Here is an 18,930-nt window from a genome sequence, read left to right as displayed (position 1 = left end):
ATGAAAAGCATGAAACTTGCATGATGAATCACACATAAAACAGTGTACCGTTGAGTTTTTCATTTAATGTTACAAATGAATCTCTGTTTGGGCCAGATACTGGAAACAAACCATTACCTACCAATAAGGAGAGCAGATGTCCTTGAAGCTCATGTGATTAGTAAGAAGTGTAAGCCTGTCTGGCTCCTCCCAGATGAGGAGACAGGATTAGAGGCATAATTTGATCCTGTTAAGAGTTCACTGCACTGTGCACGATGCCACAGGCGAGGAAAACCTAAACATGCAAATAAATAAGGACATATTACTGTAAGTAAATTGCCATTTTTAAAAAACCTTACAATAAAATTTAATCTGCTTGTCGTATATTGTGCTACTATACTTCTGTGTAAATGCCTTAAAACCACTGTTTTTATTTTAACATAAAAAAACTAGAAAAGCACTCAGAGCGCAGACCTCCACCAAGAATCCTTTAAAAAATTCCGGGATCCAGACGGTGATCCAGATCACTGCCAAAATTTAATGGATTGTTACTTGTGCCCAGTTGCACCTCTGGAAAAAATTTCAGAGCAATCCGTTCATAACTTTTTCCGTAATGTTGCTAACAGACAAACCAACAAACAAAGAAACCAACGCTACTGAAAACATAACCTCCTTGGCGGAGGTAAACATGGTACACATAAAACTAGTGCTGTGTACTGCATATAAAGTAACTTTACCTGGTAAATGGGGACTTCATTTTTTATATTTATTTATTTTTAGAGCATATTGTTGATTTATTAATTTCATACCCAAAAAACAATAAGCCTGAACTGCAGTTTGTGGTGCAGTGGGACTCCGTCCTGGTTTAGTGTGGTGTTCCATGTTCATTGGCTCTAGCAAGCAGTTGTATATTCTCATTCATTATTATATCATGTCCAGAAGTGTTTTGCTTTTTTATTATATTATTAGTAGTATGTTCCTGTTTTTTTTTTATTATGAATTATAGTCCACTTCTGCCGTTTATAATGAATGCTGTTGGTGCCCTTTCACAAGCTGTGCAAATAGCTTAAAGACTACTTTGTTACAATCTATATGCAGGTTTGAATCAAGAAGATGGTGCTTGCCTCCTCACCGCAATATGTTCAATTTGATAAGCAACTGCTGCAACTGGGTTTTGAAACTGCAGCAACCCATGAGGTAAATACTAGCAGCTACAATCATAGTCCATCCATGCATCACTCAGGGCAACAGGGGAAGCTGGAGCCAATCCTAGCTGACTTTGGGCAAGGAACACCCTAAACAGGTCGCCAGTCTACCCCAGGGCTAACACAGACACAACCATTCACCCCTATGGGCAATTTAGAGTAGCCAGTTGACCTAAGCTGCATGTCTTTGGCAGAGGTGGACGGTAACAAAATACATTTACCTGAGTACTGTACTTAAGTATGCTTTTTGAGTACAACCCCGATTCCAAAAAAGTTGGGACAAAGTACAAATTGTAAATAAAAACGGAATGCAATGATGTGGAAGTTTCAGAATTCCATATTTTATTCAGAATAGAACATAGATGACATGTTTAAACTGAGAAAATGTATCATTTAAAGAGAAAAATTAGGTGATTTTAAATTTCATGACAACACCACATCTCAAAAAAGTTGGGACAAGGCCATGTTTACCACTGTGAGACAGCCCCTTTTCTCTTTACAACAGTCTGTAAACATCTGGGAACTGAGGAGACAAGCTGCTCAAGTTTAGGGATAGGAATGCTAACCCATTCTTGTCTAATGTAGGATTCTAGTTGCTCAACTGTCTTAGGTCTTTTTTTGTCGTATCTTCCGTTTTATGATGCGCCAAATGTTTTCTATGGGTGAAAGATCTGGACTGCAGGCTGGCAAGTTCAGTACCTAGACCCTTCTTCTACTCAGCCATGATGCTGTAATTGATGCAGTATGTGGTTTGGCATTGTCATGTTGGAAAATGCAAGGTCTTCCCTGAAAGAGACATCGTCTGGATGGGAGCATATGTTGCTCTAGAACCTGGATATACCCTTCAGCATTGATGGTGTCTTTCCAGATGTGTAAGCTGCCCATGCCACATGCTAGTGCACCATCAATGCTGAAAGGTATATCCAGGTTCTAGAGCAACATATTCTCCCATCCAGACGATGTCTCTTTCAGGGAAGACCTTGCAACCCCATACCATCAGAGATGCAGGCTTCTGAACTGAGCGCTGATAACAACTCGGGTTGTCCTTCTCCTCTTTAGTCCGAATGACACGGCGTCCCTGATTTCCATAAAGAACTTCAAATTTTGATTTATCTGACCACAGAACAGTTTTCCACTTTGCCACAGTCCATTTTAAATGAGCCTTGGCCCAGAGAAGACGTCTGCGCTTCTGGATCATGTTTAGATATGGCTTCTTCTTTGAACTATAGAGTTTTAGCTGGCAATGGTGGATGGCATGGTGAATTGTGTTCACAGATAATGTTCTCTGGAAATATTCCTGAGCCCATTTTGTGATTTCTAATACAGAAGCATGCCTGTATGTGATGCAGTGCCGTATAAGGGCCCGAAGATCACGGGCACCCAGTATGGTTTTCTGGCCTTGACCCTTACGCACAGAGATTCTTCCAGATTCTCTGAATCTTTTGATGATGATATGCACTGTAGATGATAAATTGCAAAGAGTTTGAACATTATACTGTCAAACTCCTTTCTGATATTGCTCCACTATTTGTCGGCGCAGAATTGGGGGAATTGGTGATCCTCTTCCCATCTTTACTTCTGAGAGCTGCTGCCACTCCAAGATGCTCTTTTTATAGCCAGTCATGTTAATGACCTATTGCCAATTGACCTAATGAGTTGCAATTTGGTCCTCCAGCTGTTCCTTTTTTGTACCTTTAACTTTTCCAGCCTCTTATTGCCCCTGTCCCAACTTTTTTGAGGTGTTGCTGTCATGAAATTTCAAATGAGCCAGTATTTGGCATGAAATTTCGAAATGTCTCACTTTTGACATTTGATATGTTGTCTATGTTCTATTGTGAATACAATATCAGTTTTTGAGATTTGTAAATTATTGCATTTCATTTTTATTTACAATTTGTACTTTGTCCCAACTTTTTTGGAATCGGGGTTGTATTTGTACTTTGAGTATTTTTTTGGAAACTTCACTATATTTGAAAGACAAATATCGTACTTTTCAGTCCACTACATTTGTCAAGGTACTTGTTACTATGAAGCAGCTTTGAAAGTGGATGTTTTTTCTTTTCTTTTCTAAAACATGATTGGTTTTTCGCAGGTGACACTGAGACAGTCTATCAGTAGTCACTAGGGTCATGTAACGTCCATAGACTGTATAAAATCAAGTTCAATGATTTCTCCGCAGCATTATTTGAACACGATTGTTCAGTTGATGGCAGAATGGAAGGAGGCAGTTTTTCTTGGCAATGCACACACCCATGGCCATACCTAGAACCCATGTTTCAGTTTTCTGAAAGGATTAAAGATTAATTTCGTTTTAAATGTTTGCTTTGCTTGCCTAAAACGAATCACATCACAGCCTACAAAAGTTTGCCATCCAACCTGTGGAAGCATATTGAGGTATGTAAACATTTTATTCCAAGAGAAAGCTTGCAATGAAGTTGCCTGTGCTTTCAGAGTTAGTGATAACATTGCAATAGCTATGCAGTCTGATTAGTCAAATGACTTTCGATGGATTTGCCCAACCAGTTGCTATAGCCTTGTCCATGGCCAACTTTGACACTGTTAGTTAGCATGTACTGTACAAATGGAGTTAAACTAACATTAATGTTAACTTGTCTGAAGTCCCTTCAGAAATATGCTTTAGCATAATCTTGCCAAATAAATTGAATGTAGAAATCTTTCTTTTCTAGTAACATTAGCTACCCAGTATGATTTTGAGTTTGAAAAGAGTTTGCTAACATGTCAGGTGGAGCTTCAGCGCTACAGGTTCTACAAGTTAGTCAGTAAATCCAGTAGGTTGCTTCAGAGGCATTAGGTTTTGTAAGTGTTGTGGCAATAATACAACAATGCATTGACAGAAAATGTACTTTTAATACTTAAGTATTTTTAAAAGCAAGTACTTCAGTACTTTGACTGTATCGGAGTAACATTTAACCAGTGAAATCTGTACTTTGACTTAAGTAATGAAATTGGGTGCTTTGTCCGTCTTTGGGAGGAAACTGATGCAGGCATGGGGAGAACATGCAAACTCCACACAGAAAAGCCCCAGTCAGTCATAAGGTTTGAACCCAGAACCTTTTAACTGCGAGGCAACAGTGCTAACCACTGCACCATTGTGCTGTCTGTTATGATGTGTAAATTAATTGTAGATTGTTTAATATCGGACTGAGAAAACCTGAATTAGCTAGATTGGCTGGCAATGTGCATCTCTTCCGTTTCTTCAGGAATATTACTGTGCTGGTGGTTGGTCTTGACAAGGTTGGAAAAACATTGTGCATCAGAGGGATGTTAAGAGGTAAATATCTAATATCAAATAATGGATTAGCTTACAGTCATGGGGGAAAAAGAAAGTAAACCCTCCTTCAATTCTAAACACAGTGTATCACCACAAAGACCTCAAACCAACTGTCATACATGGTGGTGGAGGGGAGATAATTTTTGGACTTGTTTTGCAGCCACAGGATCTGGGAAAGTTATAGTCACTGAGACAACTATGAACACCACTTTGTACCAGAATATTCTTCAGACAAATGTGAGGCCATCTCTTCAACAGTTTAAGCGGGGCTGAAATTGGGTCAAGCAATGGGAAAATTATCCCACCCATATGACAATCTGAATGGCTAAAGAAGAAAAAAATAAAGGTGTTGGAATAGCCAAGTCAAAGTCTAGCCCTCAACCCACACTGAAATTCTATGCAGGATCTTAAGCAAGCTATGCAGAAATAAATGCCCTCAAACGTCAATAAGCTGAATGTTGTAATGAAGAGTGGGCCATAATTTCTCCAGAATGACGTGAGAGACTGAAAAAGAAAGCACAACTTTATTCATCACACACTTGTGAAATTTCCTCTCTGCATTTAACCCATTTGAAGCAGTGAACACACACATGCGCACACACTTGAGCAATGAGCACACACACGTACCCAGAGCAGTGGGCAGCCATGCTAACAGCACCCGGGGAGCAGTTGGGAGTTGGGTGCCTCGTTCAAGGGCACCTCAGCCCAAGGCTATCCCATATTAACCTAACCACATGTCTTTGCACTGTGGGGGGGGGGAACTGGAGCACCCGGAGGAAACCCACGCAGACACGGGGAGAACATGCAAACTCCACACAGAAAGGCCCTCGCCGGCCGCTGGGCTCAAACCCAGAACCTTCTTGCTGTGAGGCGACCGTGCTAACCACTTACACCACTGTGCCGCCCCAACGCCTACAGAAAACCTTTACTTCAAGTTATTGTTGCTAAAGATGGTTCTACTATACGTTAGTGAATTATAGGGGTGCTTATTTTTCACCATCTGGTTATTGAATGCTGTTTCACTTTTTGAGGGAAAAAAGACTACATATTGAAATCTGTTGTGATTTTTGTTATCACCTGAGGTTATTTATTTGTTTAAAGAAACTGGTGAAGATCAGACAATTGCTATTTAGACCCTGATAAATAAAATCAGAATTGAAGGTGTATGTTCTTTTTCTCATGACTGTATATAAATAATGATGGCATTTACAATATTTTTCTATGTCTATCTTTTCTTTAGCTCCCCATGGAGAAGTGAGTCCAACTCATGGATGTGTCCGCTCTGAGTTAAGGATGGAAAATGTCCTGGTGAATTTGCTGGACATTGGTGGAAGTCCTAATTTTCGCTCGTGCTGGAGAGAATACTATAGCGAGGCCCATGGAGTAATTTTTGTGGTGGATTCCAGTGATAGACACAGAATTAAAGAGGTCAAAGAACTTCTGACAGACATGCTGAGACAGCCTAGAGTTGCTGGAAAGCCCCTGTTAGTGTAAGCTATCATTTAGATACCCTTTTAGATGCTCTTTAAAATGAATGGTATGGTCTCCCTGAGTGGTGCAACAGAAAAGATTTTGCTCTATCATCTGGAGATCACTAGTTTGACTCCTGATGTCGCCATAGCCATCTGCTGCTAGGAGCTCAAGAGAGCAATATCCCCTGTACTCTCGGGGATGGAGGGATGGCATACTCTCTCGCCTCTGTCCATGACACTAGGCGATCATGTGAGCTTATGTGCTTTCCTCTGAGTGTGTTACACTGTCCCTGACACTACATGAGCAAGCAGTTTGAAAAAGGAACCTCTGAGGAAGCATGCCCTCCCTAGTTGGTAGGTGTCATGTGATAGGGAAGAGCTTTCTAGAGTCCATGACTAAGTTGGGGAGAGGGGTGAATTAATGGTACCCTCCACGTGCAAAGTAAATAATTTCTGCACACTGTTCCTCTTCTCAGATTAGCCAATAAACAAGACAAAATGAATGCCCTACTGGGAAGTGAATTGATTGAGGTCCTGTCCCTGGAGAAGCTGGTTAATCAGAGCCAGTCTCTGTGCCACATTGTGAGTAATAAAATATGTAGCGAGAAATCAAAATATCTCTAGATTAATATCTGTAATGATATTTTACATAGTTACGTGATATACCTAACTTGGGATTCTTTATTATTTACATTTTGTCCCATAAAAGGAGCCATGCTCTGCCTTAATGGACTTGCGGCGATGGTCAGACAGAAGGACATTGCGAGGCCTCAGGTGGTTAATACGGGCCGTGTGCTTCGACTACCCAGATCTCTGTGCCCGTGTGATCAGAGATGGTGGAAGGCCGCCAGGATCAGAGGAGAGATTAAGGAAAGGGAAGGCAGAAAAAAGTCAGAAGAAAAACAAAGTTGAAAGGTGCCTTTTGTGTTTAAAGATGCTTAAAATAATTTCAAATTAAAATTTTATTGGTAAAAAACACAACCATGCACACCACAATGTGCCCTGAAATGCTTTTTATGACTGTGGTGAGATAAAAGTACAATTTAGCCATAAACCAGAAGTTACTTGTGTACAAGTAGAAAAGGAAAAATATAACATGAAGGATATTAAAACTATATATAGGAGCAACAGAATGGACTGCATTTGGAATACAGTGCAGTTACATGTGCAATGCAATGCTGAGGTAGATGCAGTGAAATTCCTAACATATAAATATGGGGTAATACGGGTATATTATCAGGAATGTAGGGGGTTTGGGTATTGTGCAAAGGGCTAGTCCTAGGTGTTTTCCTGGTTCAAAGCCTGAATATCATGTGGGAAGAAGCTCCTCCTCATTCTCTCTGTATTGGGATTCAGGGAATGGAAACACATTGTTTGCATGGCTGAGGTCCTTTACTATCTTCCTGGCTTTGGTCCAGCACAGCTTGCTGTAGATGGAAAAAGAAAGTAAACTGCAGGTCAGGGAGCTCAGTGCAGACGGTGCACTCAGCTGATCACACCACCCTCTGGAGAGCCTGTCTGTCCTGGTTGGTGCTGTTCCCAAACCAGGCTGTGATGCTTCTCATCAGGATGCTCTCAATGTCACAGGTGTAAAAGTTCTTTAGCACCTCAGAGGGCAGTTTAAAATCACTTAAGTGTCTCAGGTGGTAAAGACACTGATGGTCTTTCTTCTCCAGGGCGTTAATGGGACAAGACCATGACAAGTCCTGCATGATATGAACCACATACCAGAAACCAAACAAATTTTGCACTAGGCACTGCTGGGATTCAAACCCAGAATCTCCTGTTTATGAAGCATGCATTTTAATAATATATGTATTATAAGTATGCACACTCTAAAAAGGATTTTAAAATACATGTAGCTGTACAGAAGGAAGAATGAGTCCAACCCTTTGGAGGTACAGTTGTGGTCAGACGTTTACAGTACATACAGTGACATGAATGTCATCTTGGATATGAATGTCATAGTAATATTTGGGCTTTCAGTAATTTCTTTGAACTGTTCTTTTTCTGTGGCAGAATGATTGATTGTACAGCATACATCTTTAATAAAAAAAAAATTAGAATTTGGTGCACAAGTTTTAATTTTTTTGGGGTTTCCTGAAATCAACACAGGGTCAAAATTATACATACAGGGTCAAAAATATACATACAGCACACCTAATATTTGGGTAAAATGTCTCTTTGCGGCGGCACGGTGGTGTAGTGGTTAGCGCTGTCGCCTCACAGCAAGAAGGTCCTGGGTTCGAGCCCCGGGGCCGGCGAGGGCCTTTCTGTGTGGAGTTTGCATGTTCTCCCCGTGTCCGCGTGGGTTTCCTCCGGGTGCTCCGGTTTCCCCCACAGTCCAAAGACATGCAGGTTAGGTTAACTGGTGACTCTAAATTGACCGTAGGTGTGAATGTGAGTGTGAATGGTTGTCTGTGTCTATGTGTCAGCCCTGTGATGACCTGGCGACTTGTCCAGGGTGTACCCCGCCTTTCGCCCGTAGTCAGCTGGGATAGGCTCCAGCTTGCCTGCGACCCTGTAGAAGGATAAAGCGGCTAGAGATAATGAATGAATGAATGAATGAATGTCTCTTTGCAAGATTCACTTTGACCAAACATTTTTATTTACCATGAACAAGCTTTTGGCAGAATTCTGGTTGGATATTTCACGACTTTTCATGGTAGAACTGATAGGGTTCAATTTTTTTTTTCTTGGCATGGACTCGAACCATGAAGTCCATGGTCCATATATTTTCAATAGGGTTGAAATCAGGACTTGTTTTAAGCTTAATGTTATCCTGCTTTATCCTCCACAACCAGCTCTGATGCATGTTTGGGTTCATTGTCCTATTGTAACTCCCAAGTCATGTTCAAGTTTCTGATGGTTTATGCTGAAGAATTCTGAGGTAGTCATCGTCCTTTATTATTCCATCCACTTTGTGCAATGAACCAGTTCCAGTGGCAGCAAAACAGCCCCAGGGCATGATGATCCTACCACCACCACCAGTTGGTATAGTGTCCCTCTGTACATGGTGGTCACTGTGGCCAAACAACTCTATCTTTGTCTCATTTGACCATACAGCTTAAGGTGTGTAACTTAACTAAAGTTTGAAGATGTCAATTTTGGAGCAGGGGGTTATTTCTTGGATAGCAACCTCTTAGTCCATGGTGACGTAAAACTCACTGAACTGTCGACAGTGATCCATCAGCTTCCAGTTCATGGCAGGGCTGTGCCATGGTGGTTCCCAGGTTGTTCCTGACCATCCAAACCAATTTCCTTTCAGCTGAGGGTGACAGTTTGGGTTTTCTTGAAGCAAAGTGACTACACCTCACAATAACTTGGATACAATTGTTTGAACTGATCTTGGAATTTGCAGTTGTTTAGAAATGGCTCCAAGAGACATTCCAGAGTTGTGTACATCTGATATCCTCTTTCGCAGATCTGCACTGAGCTCGACTTTCCCATTCTATTGTGTGTTGGTCAATCCAATGAGTGCTGTAAACAAACCCTTTTCATGAAGACAAAGAGAAGCTACCAGCTGTAGTCAGTTATGATCACTAACAGAAAGAGACCTTGGTCTTAGCAAGATAAAAGACATTTTGGAAGTTTCAGCACCTTTTGAATTAATAATTTAAATGAGCGTATGTAAATTTCTGACCCTGTATGTACAGTGCTCAGCGTAAATGAGTACACCCCCTTTGAAAAGTAACATTTTAAACAATATCTCAATGAACGGCGGCACGGTGGTGTAGTGGTTAGCGCTGTTGCCTCACACCAAGAAGGTCCTGGGTTCGAGCCCCAGGGCCGGCGAGGGCCTTTCTGTGTGGAGTTTGCATGTTCTCCCCGTGTCCGCGTGGGTTTCCTCCGGGTGCTCCGGTTTCCCCCACAGTCCAAAGACATGCAGGTTAGGTTAACTGGTGACTCTAAATTGACCGTAGGTGTGAATGTGAGTGTGAATGGTTGTCTGTGTCTATGTGTCAGCCCTGTGATGACCTGGCGACTTGTCCAGGGTGTACCCCGCCTTTCGCCCATAGTCAGCTGGGATAGGCTCCAGCTTGCCTGCGACCCTGTAGAAGGATAAAGCGGCTAGAGATAATGAGATGAGATGAGATCTTTTTAACTTGTAACGTAAGTTAATATAATAAACTTCGATTACACATTTTTCAGTTTTACTCAAATTAGGGTGGTGCAAAAATGAGTACACCCCACAATAAAAACTACTACATCTAGTACTTTGTATGGCCTCCATGATTTTTAATGACAGCACCAAGTCTTCTAGGCATGGAATGAACAAGTTGGCGACATTTTGCAACATCAATCTTTTTCCGTTCTTCAACAATGACCTCTTTTAGTGACTGGATGCTGGATGGAGAGTGATGCTCAACTTGTCTCTTCAGAATTCCCCATAGGTGTTCAGTTGGGTTCAGATCAGGAGACATACTTGGCCACTGAATCACTTTCACCCTGTTCTTCAGAAATCCAACAGTGGCCTTAGATGTGTGTTTAGGATCATTGTCATGTTGGAAAAGTGCACGCTGACCAAGGGCACGGAGTGATGGTAGCATCTTCTCTTTCAGTATAGAGCAATACATCTGTGAATTCATGATGCCATCAATGAAATGCAGCTCCCTGACACCAGCATCACTCATGTAGCCCCACATAAGGACACTGCCACCACCATGTTTCACTGCAGGCACCATGCATTTTTCTTTGTATTCCTCACCTTTGTGACACCATACAGTTTTGAAGCCATCAGCTCCAAAAACATTTATCTTAATCTCATCACTCCAGAGTATAGAGTCCCAGGAGTCTTCATCTTTGTCAGCATGGGTCCTGGCAAACTCTAAGCGGGCTTTTTTGTGCCTGGGCTTTAGGAGAGGCTTCTTTCGTGGACGGCATGCATGCTCTGCAGTGTACGCCGTATTGTCTCACAGGAAATAGTCACCCCAGTTTGGCTTTCTACTTCTTTAGATAACTGCAGTAAACTTGCATGCCGATTTTCTTCAACCCTTCTCATCAAAAGACGCTCCTGTCGAGGTGTTAACTTCCGTGGACGACCTGGACGTCTCTGTGAGATGGTTGCAGTTCCATCTTTCTTAAAATTTTGTACCACTTTTGCTACAGTATTCTGACTGATAAGTAAAGCTTTACTGACCTTCTTGTAGCCTTCACCTTTGTGGTGTAAAGAAATTATTTTCTTTGGGGAATTCTGAAGAGACAAGTTGAGCATCACTCTCCATCCAGCATCCAGTCACTAAAAGAGGTCATTGTTGAAGAACGGAAAAAGATTGATATTGCAAAATGTCACCCAACTTGTTCATTCCATGCCTAGAAGATTTGGTGCTGTCATTAAAAATCATGGAGGCCATACAAAGTACTAGATGTAGTAGTTTTTATTGTGGGGTGTACTCATTTTTGCACCACCCTAATTTGAGTAAAACTGAAAAAATGTGTAATCGAAGTTTATATTATTAACCTTACTTTCATGTTATAAGTTAAAAAGATGTTATATTAAACTTTGTCTTGTCAACATTTTGGAAATTGTTTGTTTTCATTGAGATATTGTTTAAAATATTACTTTTCAAAGGGGGTGTACTCATTTACACTGAGCACTGTATAATTTTGACCCTGTGTTGATTTCAGAAAACCCAAAGAAAATTAAAACTCGTGCACCAAATTCTAGTTTTTTTTAATTAAAGATGTATGCTGTACAATCATTCTGCCGAAGAAAAAGAACAGTTCAAAGAAATTACTGAAAGCCCAAATATTGCCATGACATTCATAATCCAAGATGACATTCACGTCACTGTATGTAAACATCTGACCACAACTGTAGCTTGTAACCATGGAGCCCTCCGTACCCATCCAGATGATCAATGAGAAATGATGCTACCTCCAGCGGGTTGGACTCATTCTTCCTTCTGTACAGCCCCATGTATTTTAAAATTGTTCTTAGAGTGCACATACTTCTTACAATGTCATCCACTGTGTTCAATAACAGCAGAATCTCACCATGTCTCAACTCGAGCATGAAATAGAACTTGATTAAATCATGTAAATGAGCCATATTCAAATATGAGTTCGAAGTTACCACATTTATAAAGTGAAACATTTTGTTTTAACAATAAAAATGATCACTTTATTACGTGAAACCAAATATTTCATGTTATAACATGAAAATATATTGTTATAACAAACTTTAATTCTGTTTAATATAATTTGAATATAAATTTTTAATACTTTAATACATAATACTGAATTTTTTTTCTTTTTTTCTGGTGTGGCAGCAATGCGCTTCTGTACATTTCTGTAAATTTTATTCTTTTTTTATTCCATTCTATTGTTAAAATAGGTTTATAATCTTATTTTGGGTTTATTGCAATCTTATAATAGGAAATACTAGATAAAAGTGACTAATATTCAAGATATTTTCACTTGCTAAAGTAGCGTTCTTTGCAGTGTGTAGTAAATGTTGCCATCTGCAGACTTAAAGCCAGTAAACCAGACACCCACCACCCACAGCGCCCTCTGGAGGAAGAACAGAAAAGTCGGCGCCATCCGCAACCAATTATTCTTAAAGTTAGTTCAAACACACACATACACACAGACAGTTCTGTATGTCGGTCTATCTATCTATCTATCTATCTATCTATCTATCTATCTATCTATCTATCTATCTATCTATCTATCTATCTGTGTTTTGCTTCCTTGAAACTAAACTATAAATTCTGGTTACAGGAGAATTCCTTTCAAAAGAAATTGAAGAAAAAGAAGCTGAAAGTTAAGATTAAAGTAATAAATGTGAAAAAAGGGAGCAAAAATAAAGAAGTAGATAAAGAGCAGATGGAAGAGGAAGCAGAAGGAAATGAGGCAGAACAGGATGGTAATACTCAGAAGGAAAAGGCCAGTAGTGCCCTGTTGACACACAGAAGTGGGAGGCTGGAACCCAAAGCAAAAGTGGAGACTTTGGGTCATCTAGAGTCCCAGGAATCCAAACCTTCTGAAGGTATTCTGCTCAATATTTAACAGTTATGCCATGAAATCGAGTCGTACATGAGCTGATGGCGCCAAGTCGGCTATAAGCCATGTATGACGAGATTGAGAGGAATAACATTATATCCACATTCACTGGAGTTTGAGAAACAGAGCATTTTTTTTTGTGCAAATTCGATAAATAAATAAAAACTTTATACAAAATGTCCGACAAAATAACATTTTAGAATGTAAACAAACCGGCGAAATGACAGTAGCAGTTTGTGAAAATTGCGATAATAATTCTTGAAAATAAAAAAGACACGTTCTAACCATCAAATACTTTTATTCCATATTTTGTTGCTTTTTTGTATTTTGGGGGGTTTTGTTTTTGAGTAGAGTTTTTATTTTGTCCTCAGTTGGTTCAGCAACGTGTGCTGCCATTTTGTTTTTTCTCTACTCATGGTATATGAGCTGATAGCCTGGTAGTAGAATAGCCAATCAGAGCACGCGATTGCTCATATCCAGTGAATGTGGATAGAAAAAAACAGTTAATGGGCTGACTTCACTTTGATACATTGCTACAGCAGGTAATGGACAAAACAAGAAAAAGAAAAAGGTGGTGAAAGGAAAGCGAAAGAACAGGATAAACACAGAAGAAATTCCTGTAAATTATAGACAACCTGCTGATCTCTCTGCCACTTTTGGTAAGTCTCCCTGAATTTTACTGTCTTGGATAAATGCACAATTCCAGCTAATCACAACTCATGTACTCCAAATTTATATATATATATATATATATATATATATATATATATATATATATATATATATATATATGAATGAATGAATGAGCACACTGGTTGCATGATTGTGTTCTTTCATAGTGAAACTGTACCATTATCAATCCTTGAATCATCTGCATGTGAAAACCCGAGAGCTATGGATTGCAACATTTGACACTGTTAAAAAGAGCTCTTCAGTAGTTTTCAAACAGCAGCAGCCCTGTTTGATAGCCCTTTTTCACAGCCTGTTCGAGGCAGGAATCTTACACCTGTATTGTGCCTCATGGTCTGTATAAAATGTCCGAATGTGGAACTGGGGGTCTGTGTTGTTCTGTCTCTGAGCCAGAACGATTGGTAGTAACAGAGCTGGAATCGACGTCTGTGTAAAAGGGACAGCCAGCACTGCAGAACAGGGGTTTGACGGTTTTGACATTCATTTCTGACATTCTTCTTTCCAAGACCAGCGCGATTTTCAAACTTCTCAGTCTATAGCATCTAAGGTCTGTGCGCTTTTCTACCTCAAATCACTGCCTGCTTCTCTTCACTTTCTCCTCCAACATATTTCTGATTGCACAGCTGATTGCTTGCATTTGAAGAGTAGTGTAAATGTGCACGGCCAACAAAAGCACCTCAACACTCAGTTGACGCTGTGATTGTTTTGAAAGCAATGCTGGTATGCTTGGGGTATTAGTGCGTTACATGTCACCCTAGATGCTGATGCACCCTAGATGCTTGTGTTATACATCACATCTCTGGTTGCGGAATGCCAGCACACTGTGTAAAAACACACACCAGCATGACTGCATTTGGTTTAGTGTAAACAACCAAAGCCAGAATATTAAGGAGTCTTCTTTACAGCAATATTGCAGAATATTTTTACATATCTGTGTAAGGGCTTATGTTGCCCGAGAATAAGGCTGCAGCATTCTAGCTGAATTTGGAGCTTTGTTTACAGATAAAATTTTCGTAGCTAACCTCAGAGCTCTCACCTGGGCTTGCTTTCTTGCCTCATCCCCACTGTATGCTTGTGGAGAAGTTCTTAGCAGTAGCTACCACTATTAGTGCTCATTTGAAGCTGTTATAATGATATAGTCTCATAGAGTTTAAAAAAAAAGCATAGTCATTGATATGATGTGTGTGATCATGTCACCAGCTGAAACAGTTGAATGCGGCTGTAAGTTAACTAGCAAATATTGTCTCATGGTCCACCACAGGAGATTTCATTAACTGAGTTCTGTTTACTTAACTAACATATATTAGCTGGAAGAAAAGAGAAATCCTGAAATGACTTGCCAACAGCCACAAAACAGAAGAATCGCTCTACCTATGTTGACTAATAAACTCCCTATGTCTGAGCCTTATATGACTGATTTTGTGTACATTCAACTGAAGTGCCAATGCTTAGTTTTACACTTTAAAGGTTTTATTTATTAAATTATTTGACATTATGTCTGAGTTTGTGTGCATTTGTTTGAAGGAGCATTTTAGCACATTTTGTTCTGTTACATTTTAATGTTCTACATATCTCATATGTGATGTGTAGCTTCTCATCTGTCTTAGACTTTTTTTTTTTACCTTTAAAATAATTTTCCATGAACGGATCAAAAATGTGCCATTGTTGCCATGCTAATGTTTTCTATGAAGAGACATTTTCTTTAACGTTTTTGGAGGGACTACCTCTAAATAATTACCAACATGGTGGCTCCTTAGTTAAAACTTTATCTGCTGTCTCCTGTATAGAGTGGATAAGTGCTTTTCTTATTTAAATAATTATAGGCTTATGCCAGTTTTGCTATGTCACAACAACTTGTTCGAAGCATAACACTAAATGGGGAAAAAAAAATTTCTATGCCATTTGGTGAAGTATGTGTTTGTTTTCTGAAATTAGAGGTGTCAAAGTATGTTGGTCAAAACTTGATTCTTACCTCATTTTTGGCTGTATGCCATAATTCAGTCAACATGACATGCAATGGGTTTTCCTAGACTGTCACACAAGTAAAGTACTTTCTTGGATGAGCAGCTCTGATCTAGAATCTCAATGACTCTAAATCATTTAATTTGCCTGTTTCCTGGTAGATCTTTACAGAAAAGCCATTTTGACCCTAAAAGCCCAACAGGATCAGAGTTTGGTGCCAGAACAGTGAGAGGACTGGAAATGCAATGGCAAATGACACAGATCAAAAACATTTCATGAAGGTATTGGACCACAAATCCACCATCTTTAGGCATGTTCACCAAGACATAGAGTTCCCCATAGGCATATTCATCTGGCTCATTGTTTTTTTTTAGTATCTATGAAACCCTGGATAATCTGCTTTTAACAGACTGGTGTCTGTCTTCTCCAAAAAATACTGAAAAAATATTTTTTTCAAGAACCAGTAATATAATTATTTGTTGTTCTTGCTGTTATGCACACTACTGAGCTATTTAAAACACTTTAAGTCAGTAATGTTCAAATGTAATTAAATTGTAATCTGAATGTATACTTTATCAATTTATTAAATGTATGTTCACTTTACATAATTTGTTGAAATAAATGACAACTATTCCTTTACAACATGTTTTGTAAAATCCTTTGACGTAAATGACTTCTAACCTGCGAAAACTACATGCTATTTCATTTTAACACTTTAATCATATCTGTGCCATGTAGATGTGACTAAAACAGTAACAACGCACTCCTGACTAACTGACAATGCACCTCCTGTACAGAAAAACTTGACAAAAAAAAATTCAGGCGGGGGAAACAAGGAGACATCTATATCTAGAACACATTACCTGTGTAACCTAAATAAATGTATTTGTCACGAGTGGTGAGCTGAGGTGAAGTGAGGACCCAAGAGCAGACTCAGAAAACAGGCAGTGTAAAGAGAAAACTTCTTTAAATGAAGTAGATGGCAGAAAGGCAAAAGTCGGTAGTCAAAAAACAGGCCAGGAGGTCGAAAACACAGAGGAGCAGGTATCAGGGACAAAAAACAAGGCAGAAAAATCTTCACCAAAACTGGTGAGCACAGGGACGAGGGAAATTCAGGCAGAGGTAGCAAAAGGCACAATCCAAAAGAACAGGCAGGCGAAAACAGGGACAAAAAACTGGACAGAAATACTTAAAAAAAAAAACAAGGAAAAATTCAGGCAGGGGGAAACAAGGAGACACAATACCAATGAACTGTAGTAAGGCGAGGAAAGTCTATAAGAGACTGTCTAGCAAATGGAGTAGCTCCAAACAGTTCTTAAAAAAAGTCCTGGTTGATGGGAGAGGAGTGGTAGCAGGTGTGGGAGTGCCGCTTCAGGAATGGGCCTTCAGCAAGGCAGGACTGAATTCCTGTCCTGGATCCGGCCTGGAAGTCCCACAATCTAAGGCATGGATGGACTGGACCGGACTGTGACAGTATTTATATTCAGTCACGTTCCTAATGCCTACAGAGGTCTTTCATTGACATCACAGGTTTTTGTTTATCATGCAACATCTGCCATATTGCCAAGCAAACAAAGAAACAGCTGCGACAGTTAATGAAAATTGAGATGACCATAGTCAGTACAATCTCTCTGAAATTATTACAAATTTATATTATACCAGCAGCTCGTGTTACATCCAAAAGCTGAAACATGCAGGCATCGTAGCTCCATATAATTTACCCTCAAATGTATTTATTTAATTCTTCCCACTGCCTCCCTCCCTCCGTGTGTGTGCGCACACGTGCATTTACTGTTTCGGGTAGGTGAAATGCAGAGGAGGAATTTCACTGTGCTTGAGCGTACATCTGACAAAAATAAAGGCTTCTTAATTTACCCACAAATGTATTTATTCCACTTGAAGTGTACGACTGTAATGCAGCTGTGACAAACCAGATGCTCGCAGATTAAGAATAAACTCAAGGTTTTAATAGACACAGTGAGAGAAGACAATGTACAATAACCAGGCCAGGTCAATACCGGGAAATCCAACAAAGTAATGAGGGCCAGACAAATCGACAAAAATTCTCAAAGAAAGCAGACCAGACATGTGAGGTGAATTGGGGCCCTCGATCGGACACGATATCTTCTGGGATACCAAATAGATGAAACACATGATTAAAAAGGGTTTCAGCTGTCTGAAAGGCAGTGGGTAGGCTAACGAAGGGAACAAATTTGACTCCACATGAGAACCTATCTATAATGGTCAGAATGACCGTGTAATTCTGTGAGGGGGGCAGGTCAGTGACAAAGTCTACCACTACATGTAACCATAGATGAGAAGGGACAGGCAAGGGCATGAGTTTACCAGCAGGGAGGGTTTTGGGTGTTTTGCATTTAGAACAGGTGGTGCAGGAGGAGACAAACCTATGGATATCGGATAACATATTCTTCCACCAATATCTGCCAGATAATAACTGGTGCGTACATGTCTCACCAGGATGGCCAAATGACAGAGGAATGGGCCCAGGTAATGAACATATCCCTGCATTGAGTGGGTACATATTTACTTCCTACAGGACAGGACTCTGGGTGACAGATAGTTCTTGGTTGATCTCTTCATCTATTTCCCATCTAATGGGGGTGACTAAAACGGATGGGGGTAGTACATTGACTGCCTCCAATGAGGCTTTGGGACTGGGATATCTAAGAGGCAGTGTGTCTGCTTTAGTATTACAGGAACTGGGGCGATAAGAGATGGAAAAATTGAACCGGGAAAAGAAGAGGGACCACCGGGCCTGACGAGGGTTGAGCTGACCATAAATATTCTAGGTTTTTATTATCTGTTAACATGAGGAAGGGATGCGTCACTCCCTCTAGCCAATGGCGCCACTCTTTGAAAGCTAATTTCATAGCCAGCAATTCTCCATCCCTGACACTGTAATTACATTCTGCAGGGGTCAGTTTGTGGGAGTAGAAGGTGATGGGATGTAGTTTACAGGAGTCACCTATGAGCTGGGACAGCACCACCCCAGTGCCTACCTCAGAGGCGTCCACCTCCACCATGAAAGGCTGAGTGGGATCAGGATGCTTCAGGATGGCGGCAGAGGTGAAAGCTACTTTGAAGGCTTTGAACGCCTTCTGCACCCGGGGATTCCACAAGAGTTTCTTGGTCTTTCCCTTCAAGAAGGTGGTAAGGGGAGCAGCGAGACTGTTGAAGTTATGAATGAATCAACGGTAGAAATTAGCAAACCCAAGAAATCATTGGAGCTCTTTTATGGCTGTAGGGACAGGCCAAGTTGTTACGGCTCTCACTTTCTCATTGTCCATAATGACACCTTCCGGAC

General features: G+C 40.3%; 1 protein-coding gene across 1 annotated transcript; it reads left to right on the top strand.

The window, feature by feature from the left end:
• The first annotated feature begins 1,117 nt into the window (after positions 1–1,117).
• Positions 1,118–15,880, top strand: arl13a (ADP-ribosylation factor-like 13A). Its single transcript, XM_060926879.1, has 9 exons — positions 1,118–1,176; positions 4,406–4,476; positions 5,717–5,966; positions 6,425–6,530; positions 6,658–6,863; positions 12,419–12,512; positions 12,672–12,939; positions 13,493–13,612; positions 15,767–15,880. The coding sequence occupies exons 1-9, from the start codon at positions 1,118–1,120 to the stop codon at positions 15,832–15,834; spliced, it is 1,242 nt and encodes a 413-aa protein (XP_060782862.1). The 3' UTR covers positions 15,835–15,880.
• The last annotated feature ends 3,050 nt before the right edge of the window (positions 15,881–18,930 follow it).

The sequence above is a fragment of the Neoarius graeffei genome, chromosome 8, assembly GCF_027579695.1.
Source record: "Neoarius graeffei isolate fNeoGra1 chromosome 8, fNeoGra1.pri, whole genome shotgun sequence".
NCBI lineage: Eukaryota > Metazoa > Chordata > Actinopteri > Siluriformes > Ariidae > Neoarius > Neoarius graeffei.
Note: the sequence above shows the minus strand (reverse complement) of the source record. Positions and strands in the feature narration are given on the sequence as shown.

Excerpts from the sequence above, each read along its gene's own strand:
- arl13a (XM_060926879.1), top strand. The coding sequence starts at position 1,118 with ATGTTCAATTTGATAAGCAACTGCTGCAACTGGGTTTTGAAACTGCAG. Across the intron at positions 1,177-4,405 it reads AAACTGCAGCAACCCATGAG|GAATATTACTGTGCTGGTGG; the intron begins GTAAATACTAGC and ends CCGTTTCTTCAG. Across the intron at positions 12,940-13,492 it reads GGAATCCAAACCTTCTGAAG|CAGGTAATGGACAAAACAAG; the intron begins GTATTCTGCTCA and ends ACATTGCTACAG.